This window comes from Prosopis cineraria, unplaced genomic scaffold, assembly GCF_029017545.1.
Source record: "Prosopis cineraria cultivar Desert tree isolate PC_DT_omini unplaced genomic scaffold, ASM2901754v1 PC2, whole genome shotgun sequence".
Lineage (NCBI taxonomy): Eukaryota > Viridiplantae > Streptophyta > Magnoliopsida > Fabales > Fabaceae > Prosopis > Prosopis cineraria.
In genome coordinates this window covers 2,440,218-2,450,623 of record NW_026555333.1, presented here as the reverse complement: position 1 = coordinate 2,450,623, position 10,406 = coordinate 2,440,218, and the positions used below count along the sequence as shown (strand labels likewise).

The 10,406-nt window shown below is 34.1% G+C and overlaps 1 protein-coding gene across 2 annotated transcripts; it reads right to left on the bottom strand.

The window, feature by feature from the left end:
- Window positions 1-676: 676 nt before the first annotated feature.
- LOC129303918 (bidirectional sugar transporter SWEET1-like) lies at window positions 677-3,489 on the bottom strand. Of its 2 annotated transcripts, none has more exons than XM_054943500.1 (6): window positions 3,194-3,489; window positions 3,028-3,107; window positions 2,766-2,861; window positions 2,040-2,319; window positions 1,836-1,955; window positions 677-1,736 (listed from the first exon to the last, which is right to left on the bottom strand). In XM_054943500.1, the coding sequence occupies exons 2-6, from the start codon at window positions 3,102-3,104 to the stop codon at window positions 1,557-1,559; spliced, it is 753 nt and encodes a 250-aa protein (XP_054799475.1). In that variant the 5' UTR covers window positions 3,105-3,107; window positions 3,194-3,489; the 3' UTR covers window positions 677-1,556. The 2 variants fall into 2 exon arrangements, with proteins under 2 accessions (XP_054799475.1, XP_054799476.1); XM_054943501.1 differs by having other exon boundaries at window positions 3,071-3,107; window positions 3,194-3,480.
- Between the last annotated feature and the right edge of the window lie 6,917 nt (window positions 3,490-10,406).

Genomic DNA, 10,406 nt, shown 5'->3' with positions numbered 1-10,406 from the left:
ATACTTATTGATAAAGGCTAACTCGAATTCACTAGTGTCTACTCAAATTTTGACAACAAGTAATCCTTGACTGATATAATTTTTGATCAGTGATTCTTCATTGCTATTTTTTCTTCTTTTTTTTTTGCCTTCCATCCTCAGTAAATATGAGCTAATATGTGATGTGGAGTAAGATTTAGTTTAATTTTTTTTCAAATCTAAAAAGAGTAAAAATTATGAGAATTAATTAAAACAAATGCATATACGGGCTTAAACGGGTTGGCCCTCGGCCCTGCAGGCTGGCCCTTTTAAGCCCTAGATTAAACGGGCCAGCTCTTTTAAGCCCGATTTATCATTTTGAGTCTTATTTTCAAGCCCAATCCTACTCTTATACGAGCTTAAACGGGCTAGCCCGACAGGCTCAGCTCGTTTTTCCAGCTCTAAGTAAAGTGTAGAAATTTAAAGTTACATTTTTCCTAAAAACACAAAGTACAACTAATTTTATACTATGTAATACACGTAAAAACATATTTTGGTCCCTTAAGGAAAGTGATCGATCAAGTCAAAACATCAGCCTTTCAACCAAAAGTTTCAATAATACTTGGCTAACAAAGATTAAAGAATTGTTTGAAAACATTGTTAAAGGGATATATAATGGAAAGTGAAATAAAAAAGGAAAAAAGGAACGGAATGGGAATAGGTACTAAGCAACGTTGTTTGGTATTTACCTGATCTCCAAATAATTAATGTTTAGTGCATACATGTAAATGAAATAAGGAAAGCAATGAAAATAAATAAAACCAAAATGACCCTACTAATTAGAGATGTAGCTGCTAAATTTTCAACTTGGAGTTTGGCATATATGATAGATATAGAAAAAGTTGCAGAGCTCACGATCCCTAATCAAATACCAAAATGACCGATGGATTAATATTTCCTTTAAACAAAATTCTGTTTTGCTCCTTGATCCATGCCCTTGCCACTCCACCAAATGAAAAGATCAACGGGGTAAACAGGAGAACCAATGGAAGCATCAGCGTCTGTGAAAAGGCATCGCAGACCGGCAGAAAGCTGGTTTAATTGATACCCTGTGTTATATAATTAATAATTTCGTTATGTTTCCAAACTCGGATATGCTGTACTTGCCATCTAACGTAAACAATCCACGTCCCATATATAACGTACAAATGCTACGTGATGTAAATTGAGAAAGCATTTTCCCCCCTCATTATGGACCCCCTAAAACTCTGTCCACCCAGATTATATTATGCAAATAGCTAGTAGCAGAGGACGCCTTTTTCTCCTTACCTTTTTGCAGAATTTAATTATGATTACGGATGGCATTACACTTTCAGTGACTTTGGCAGTCATCAGTCAAGGGAACATCCTTTCTCATGGCGTTTCAACCACAGCGAGGAATAAAGAAGTAAACGAGAATTCACCCTCAGGGGTCCAGTAAACTACATTACGATAGCCAACATTTAGAATGAAACTACAGCAACTATAAGAAGAGACTGCGTACGTAGAGCTAACACGCGTCCCAGGTGAACACGTGCCCTTGTTAAGGTCCATTATTATTATTGAGCAATAATTGCTTCTTCAGTAGTAGGAGGGGGTTTTGCGGCGCCCATCTCCATAGATTCGTTCTCATCTTCAATCGCTGTGGTGTCCTTCTTGGAGCTGCTTTTCCTGTCACGGTAGATCATGTACAGTACCAGCTGCGTGGCCCCCAGCGCCGAACCCACACCGTTCGGTACCTGCAAACAACAAATCTCTGAGTCTCTGCCCCTATCTCCCCTGTGAAAGTTGCTTTGTCTCTTAGCCATTATAAAAATTACACTGTCATTGATACTTACCGCCACAAATGGGTCTCGGCCCAGCAGCCCGTAGGTGAACCAGGAAGTGCCGCACAGGAACACAAACAACGACAAGAAGAAAGGCATGAACTCCACGCTCTTTGTTCTGATCACTAGCCTCTGCATTCAATGCCACTGAGCAACTGTCACGTGGGGTTCAATTTGATTCCATCCGGAAATTAAAGAGCTTATTAATTAGCTTACCATGATGGAGAGGGGTGATCCGTACATGATAATGGAAAATATGGTGGCGGCTAAGCCGCAAAACAGCTTTCTGGGGCCGCCGTGAAGGGCAAAGAGGGAGACGAACACCACGGCAGAAAAGACTGCGAGGACCAGCGCGAATAGCCCAAGAATCTTAGCCTTCTCTTTCTTGGGTGCGAAAATGATGAAGATCAAAACGTATGTGCTTTCTATCACGGCCCCGGTGCCGTTGATGGTTGTGACCAGTATGTTGTGAGGCGACACAAACGGTAGGCCATACCTGAGATTTTGTGAGCGTATCAGCAGGGGTTAAAGAACTTCAAAATTCTAACTTTAGCTTGTAGGCTTATAGCAAGAGTCAACCCATTTTCTTTCTTTTTTCCCGCTTTTCATCTGGTTGAAAAGATATAGAAAAGATGCACGAGAAAAGATAAGGATGTTTGTTTTGTTGGCCAAGATTGAGAAATAGACAGAGAGATAAAGAGAGAGATCAACTACTTTCAAACTTCGTGTCATTACTTCTTAATGACAAGATTGATATCGTATCTCGACTTTTAACAAGTTAATTAGTCTCCGTGAACGAAGGCAAATTGACGATAATGCCAAATTGACGATAATGCCATCTTAAAGATTAAAGAGAGTACGCGTGATTTAATTTAAGTGGGGATTTTGGGGCTGGAAAGGAGAAAGAAAGGAAGGAAGCAGTAGAAGGAGCGAGAAGGTTACCAAGCAGAAAGTAGGTTGTTCAACAGAGTCATGACGTAAGGAATTCCCGAGAACTTCTCCGTGGATTTGTTCTTTACGATTCTCTTGAATGTAATCCTGAGAAAACCAAGATTTCTCACTAAACTTTCACCCACAAATGGTAATTTTATGTACATCCACAGAAAGAAAGCAGAAAGAAGAGAATATAAACATCGCCAGTTGTGTTCAGACGCATAATTAAAGAACGGAAAAGCTTCACATGGTAGCAGGGACACACACACACATGTATAGAGAGGGAGGGAGAAGGAGAGTCGTGGGATGCCTACACTGGAGCCAAGAAGAGGAAAAGTGCAGAAGCATTTCCTGGAACAAATAATCAAACAAGAAGAATGAGAGGAGAAGCGAGAGGGAAGTAAAAATCGGAAAAGAGTAAATGAGGAAAAACCCACCAAATATGCCGAACAAGAAATGTGCAATATTCATGATCCTGGACCTCGTGTTTTGAAAAAGGGGTGAAGGCGAAGAAAGAATGCTTGCTTGTTTGGAAACGGGAGGAGATTAGAGTAAGAGGGTGCGCTTATATATATAGGAAAAGAAGGAATCACGAGAGGATACTTGGTGGGTGCAAATGGTAGTAGATCAGAGTGGTGTTTGATCTTATCCGCGGAATTCGATAACGAGAATCGTTTCCTGTAGACGCTCTGGGCAACAAATGGACGGGTGGGTATGGGTATGGGTAGGTCACAATGTTTTTAGCAGGAATGACAGCTAATTTTTCTTTTGGATTGAGATCTGTTTGCACAAGATTTTTCTGCCTGGATATTATAGATCTATTTATGTGAAGTTAATTGAGTGACGAGGCAACTCAAATAAGTATATCAATCTAGTTATTTATTATAACAAGCTGAGAGATTTGGATGGGGGAGGAATATGTGTTGTAAAAGTGAAAAAGAGGATGGATGGCAAAAAAATGTATGATCAAAATATCATATCTCAATCACGCAAAACGAAATCAATGCAGAGGGCTCGAGCATCTGTATCAGTATCAGTATCAGCCTCCCGATTCGATCCTCGCCAACTGCATAAGGGTCCCAAAAGAGAAAAGACCCGACTTTTCACCTATGAATATATGATCAAAATATCATATCTCCCATTAAATGTTGGCCATTTAATTCATCTAGGGCCAATTTGCCCTAATCTAAGACCTTTTTCATTTCGTTCCAGTATTCTTAAATTTATTATATATCTATATATATTGATTATACTGAATTAAACAAAACTCTTCCAAACTTTTAACTCAGAAAATCGATTATATTTGGAATTTAGTATCTAGGATTTTATTATATTTTGAAGTATTATATTAAATAAAATGAGATATTTAGACTAACTATATATTTTTATATTTTGATTTTAGCTAGGTCATTATTTGAACTAGATTAGATCCCGTGCGTTGATCAGGTTTAATTTAAGAAAATCAAAAGAAGTAATAGAGGTAATAACTTCTAAAAAATTTTAATTTAAAAAAAATAATGTTGTCTTATTGGACAAAATAAAGTTTTGTTTAGATATATATATATATCAATTTTTATTTTAATAAGAATTAACAGAAAAAAAAGTATAACTTGAATCATCTGCTAGATCATCCATAATGTATTAATTCAAGTACCAATCAATTCAGATTACAAGATTAATTATAATAAATAAAATGTCAAACATTTATGTTAAGAGTAGGTAAAAAATCATACAGCAGATGAAATAAAATTTTAACATAATAATATTTTATTCACTAAGAGTTAATTTAAAAATATGTCATGGATAAGCATACTTGATCATAGGTTATAAAATTAAAGAATAGAGAGATTTTAATTATTTTCAATGATAATGAACCGTGTATATTATTTGAATTTTTAACAATTTCAAATATTAATTGATTAAAAAGCGGTTGAATGATTAAATATTATATTTTAGGTGTTTAGACTCAAACTTCTTTATGCAGTGGGTCAGATCTTGAATTAGATACCCATTTGTGTATTTCTGGTTATAGGAGTTTCTTCATGTGAAATGTATTTCTGAGGAAGAGTATCATTCTCGGAAGAGGCCATTGCTTATGAGATTGGTTGTTCAAGGACGCAGGATAATTCAAAACAAGAATGGTCAGTGCCTGACTTGAAGGACAGCTGGCTTTGTTGTGGAAGAAGAAGAGCTGTTTCGGTTTTTTTTTTTAAATGCCAGGTGTCAAACGATCAACCTTGATGGCAGAGTAAAATTACACCTTTTTTTAAGTTTTGGGATGATATTACTTTAATGAAAAGTTAAGGGTACATAATGTTTCTTTTAGAGAACTTTCTGAACAATTTCGCCTTTTAACCCAATAACAAATACAACTTAAATTAATGTTTTATTTTCCCAAACAATCCCATACACTCTGAGCTATTTGTAGACAATCCCTTGTACTTTATTTATATGCAAATAAATATTCTATCATACTATTCTATTATTTTACTAAAATAACAGATAAATTAAATGATATGATATATGAGAACTATTTGCACGCATGTAAAAATTAAGAGGGTTCGCTCTAAAATTTTAAATGCCATGAATATTATATGCACATAGCTTAAACTTTTAAATGTCTTGATTTCTGGTCTCTTGTGTGCTTTGTATGGGCATTTAAATTAGCACATCAAATGTGTGCTCCTTCAACTTATTCTTCGTTACGCCTGATTTGGTAATATGGAAAAGCTTTTGATAGAAATAAAAATGGAAGTGGAATTAAAAGTGAAAAAGTGAGATAAAATGAAAGTCTAGTATGCATATGAATGTGAGTTATAAATTTTATTCAATAGATATATTTATATTTTGAAAAGACTTAGAAATATTAAAAGACGATTGAAGCAAAGCAAGCGTCACCACCACCCATTCACCACGCAGGCCCTCCGTCGACCCGCAAGAAGCATCTACTATCGACACCAAAGCTTCCTTTCCATTGATAACCCTCAGCTTCTGGGCCCTTCATGCCCAAATTTTACACACCCATATATACCCTTAGAGCAATAACTAGATTTACAAATATATGAGATCTTCAACAATAACATCTACAAGGAAAATAGCACACATGCACTCTGTTGCCGCGGCGTTCCTCCCCAATGAAGATTCACGCCTCCACTAATTTTATTTAGGGTAGTGTTTGGATTTAAAATTTCACATTTTAAATCTTATATTTCAAATCCTTGTATTTCAATTGCTTTATTTGGATAGTTTAAAAAATTTTAAAATTCTAATATTAAAATTCTTTAAATTTCAAATTACCATAATCAAATTCTCTTTTTAATTTTTTATTGTTTATATTTACCTATAGGCCAATAAAAATTTTAAAATGAAAAAATAATAATATTTGGTATATATTTTTCCAAGGAAATGATAAAATGAATCTTATTGAACAAATAATAGAAAAGTACCACAAAGTAAAACAGTTACTCCGAAATTCTTTGGGACTTGTAAATAAGACCCATACCATTCTCCCTCCCCTTTATATATAAGACTAGAAGGAGTAATATTATTCATTTTTGAGAGAGCAGAAAAGAAAAAAGAAAAAAAAGAAAAACAGAAAATGAAAGGGTCATTGATATGCCACGCTAGACTTTACCCAAAGGAATATAATCTTTGCATCAAGCCTAGTAGATTTTCATTTCAGTGCACAAATAAGAAAGATATTTGCATTATAAATCAAATTAATACACACACAAAGGGAGACGTGTGCAATTATACCTACATACATACATTGCAAACCTGAAATATGGACGAGTCATTGCTTTAACATACTGCGCTATCACTTGCATGGTAGATAATTAGTGGGGAATGTCATCTAAAATTTTGCTAGGTTGAGCAATGATTGGATAGAGAACATGCAAGAGAAATTTGAAATAACGTGGGTTTAGAAGAGATTTCAAATAATGAGGGAATTATGATAAAATTTGATTTGGATTTGATCGAAATCCAAATCCACATATTTTTAAATGCCCAAACAAAAGATTTGGCTTAAATAATCCAAATCTAAATTCATAGCTATCTAAACATAACATAATATTATATTTGCACAGATGCGATGTAAGCGAGATTGTAAAGAATGGGATTGGGGAATGGATTGATAATACTAAAATCAGAGAGATCAAGCTTGGTGACAAAGGTGTAAGTGCGGTAAAAGTTAGAACAAAGGTGGGCATCACATTGTTCGGGAGGAGAGGGAGGAGTGAGTCATTCATTGAAAGCCAGAACATGATGGGAGACAGGCAAAGGGTAAAAGTGATAAAATGAGAGTTGAAATGAGACAAGAACTGTAATGACTTTCATCATTAACTTAGATTAATTACAATTAAACTAGACCACACTTAATCAATAAGGATCAATCTTGGCTAACTAATATTTTTAATTCAAAAAGAAGATCTAGAAGTTGGGATCCCATTATCATTTAACATGAAATAACATAACTTGATAATAATAACCTTTCTATCTTTCATGAATCAGAGTGAAATGTAATATGAAAAAATGGAATACTCTACTTAACATTGAGAAAAGGGACAAGAAGAATAGAATAGTCATTTTAGAATAATTGCACTATATTCACCACAACCAAGGGTACTTTCACTGTGGCCAACTACACACTGACTCACTCATCAGGGCATAAGGCACAAATGCCAACTTGCAGTGGCCTACGACCCTACTCACCACAGCCAACCCTCTCTTACAAACTCACCATGACCATAATCATTATTCATCGTGACAAGCCCCACGTTAACGGTACAATGCAATAGACAATAACGGACTTATGCAATCTACCATGTCACAAATTTAACACATAAAATATATTTTCAATACTCAACTCCTTAATCATAAAAAAAAAGAAGGGGAAGCCTCTAATTCATAATCATTATAATCATTTCACAACAATCACATTTTTCTCACTCCTTATTGGAACTAGTATTTTAGCCCTTTTATGGAATTCACAATTAATACATATACATTTAGAATCCAAAATACACAACTAAATTCCACAATCATATAGTGCAAGTAAACCAATAGCATATGCTTTCTTAATAGTCAATATCAAGCAAATTATACACATAATAATCAAAATGAAAATGAGGCCTACAGATAGGATAGTAATCCTATATATGCCTCACATTGTTTCCCCCAATCTTAACCCGATAAGCTAGCTCCTTTAATATTGAATAAAGAGAGTGAGCACAATCCACTCAGTAATCAAGGTCTATCTCAACTTATGCTAATGAACGTCAATCAATTTAAATACCAGTGAAAATCTATTATCATATTCACATCATTTTAACATGTTCAAAACACATTCACATTTCACATCCATATTAGCATATATTCATGAGATAACAACGTGATAATTCAATTTGACATGGATATAAAGCTAATCACATGATTTTTATCACTAGAATAACAATATAGACAACCACATGCCCTTTTTATCACAATGTGCATGATCACACTTTTCTTATATTCTCCTTATGCCTCTGACATAAAATCGTGAGCTATTACTCATTAGGATCATTCATGTGACAAAACTACCCTAACTATTCACACATGAGAAGTTACTTGGTTAAAGTTACTTAACTCACTCGTGAGTCACTGTTTCTCTGAAATCTCACATAATAGGGTGTCGTTCTGCTTAAATTGGCTTCCTCATCAAACAAGTAAAAACTAGAGTAGGTTCAAGTCTTTTCTTACACAATTGGGTAATCCCTCATCGAACAAGTAGGATGATAAATATAAATAAATCTAGAAAAACTATCAAGCTCTAATGGTAGTCTTATGATGTAAATTTTAAAACTACTACTCTTCTTCTTAGGCAAATTTCTACCTCTCATGACCATGAGATGCATAAAGATGTAATATTTCATGGCATGTAAATACTCAATGTACAGGTATACATAATATCATTATTATACTCGAGTCATAAATGAACAATACATAAACACACATAATCAAGTCATTGAACTTTACTTTACTTTACTTTTTATTATCAAGCTCTTCACTATACACATTCATTAAACTCCTCAAACAACATATCATTGAACTCTATAAATTTTATTTCATAGAACTTCACATAAAGCATGTCATTGAACTTCGCAAACAATATTTCATTGAACTTCACATGAATCAAGTCATTAAACTCCATAAAAACATAATTTTTAATTTTTAAATATTTTTTGCCACAATTGCATTTCAAATAATTTCACATACTTTAATTATAACATTTAAATCAATAAATCAATTAAAACACACAAAAGCACAAGAAATATTTATCTCTGATTACTTCAAAGCTTTAAGGGGTTGAAGATTTACCTCTCAAATTCACACCACCAAAGCTTCATAAAACTTGAATGGTGTCAATAGGTAATTAGTATACAATAAATCATATCACAATTGTCAATTTCCTCATTTAGGATAATTTTTAACATTTAATTTAACATTTCAACACTCTCAAAATTCACTCTCTGTAGATATAAAAGTACCTATAGGGTTTATTAGTTTCCTTTGACTCCCATTATCACTAATAAATCACTATACCACCATTAATAGCCATCAAACACCTCCAACTACTCTCATTTATGGCAATTTCAGGTATTAATGATCCCCCAACTGCCAAGACACATTTATTGATCTTTAGAGGACTTAAATGCCTTAAACAATTGCCCTTAACTCTATTTAAGTCAATGGTTTCAGACATATAGCCTCTATGAACCAAAGATCATCCTTTTCAAACAGACCCTAACTATCAACATCAAGAAAATGCAAGAAGAAGAGAGATTTAAGTATAGAGAACTTATCTATAGTATGTAGAAGTTTCAAAATGCTCCTAAAGCTTTTAAATCTCAAGTCCTAGTAGAGGTTTTCATGAGCTCCTTGTTTCCTCTTTTGCTTCTCTTCTATGTTCTATATGTTTTATGCTCTTATTTCTCTAAAACGCGACCACACGCTGTGACACTTGCATCACATGCTACAGCATGTGATACAGAGAACTGTTCCTTACTTTCTGGTGGCTTGTGCACCGTAGCATGTTACATAAAGCCCTTCCCCTTTGTCTTCCTCATTGTTTTGATATTTGGGTAGCCTAACTTTGCTCCGAACTTAATCCAAGGGCTGAAATTACCACCTAAAACATTCATTAACTCTTTGTAACTATATACCACATCAATTCACTTAATTAATCTCATTTACTCAACTAATTTGGGGTTAAATTCTCCAGGATGTTATACAATACCTGATTTGGACCCTAAATAACTCTTACACATGATCTAGGCCTAATTTTAACTACAAATAAGTGCCTAAACAATTAATTGACTCAACCATACTTGATTTCTCAATTAACTTCTCCAATTCACAAAATTTTTAAATTAAATTCTCAATATACATATCTCCTTTGTTAAATCCTTAAACACACTTAAATACTTAAGTACTCTTATTTTCTCAATTAATTTGATTAATTCTTAAATTAAATTTTGGGATGTTATGAGAACTCAATTCCATGGTCTATCCAAGAACTCAATTTCATCAAATTTAATGGAACTCATTTTTTTAGGTAATCTAGTTCATGCACAGCAAACACACTAATTTGTGGATTTCACTTCCACTTCC

Coding starts and splice junctions, on each gene's coding strand:
- LOC129303918 (XM_054943500.1), bottom strand. CDS start 3,104: ATGCTTCTGCACTTTTCCTCTTCTTGGCTCCAGTGTAGGCATCCCACG. Junction 2,320..2,765: donor AACAACCTACTTTCTGCTTG/GTAACCTTCTCG, acceptor ACAAAATCTCAG/GTATGGCCTACCGTTTGTGT. Junction 1,956..2,039: donor GATCACCCCTCTCCATCATG/GTAAGCTAATTA, acceptor CATTGAATGCAG/AGGCTAGTGATCAGAACAAA.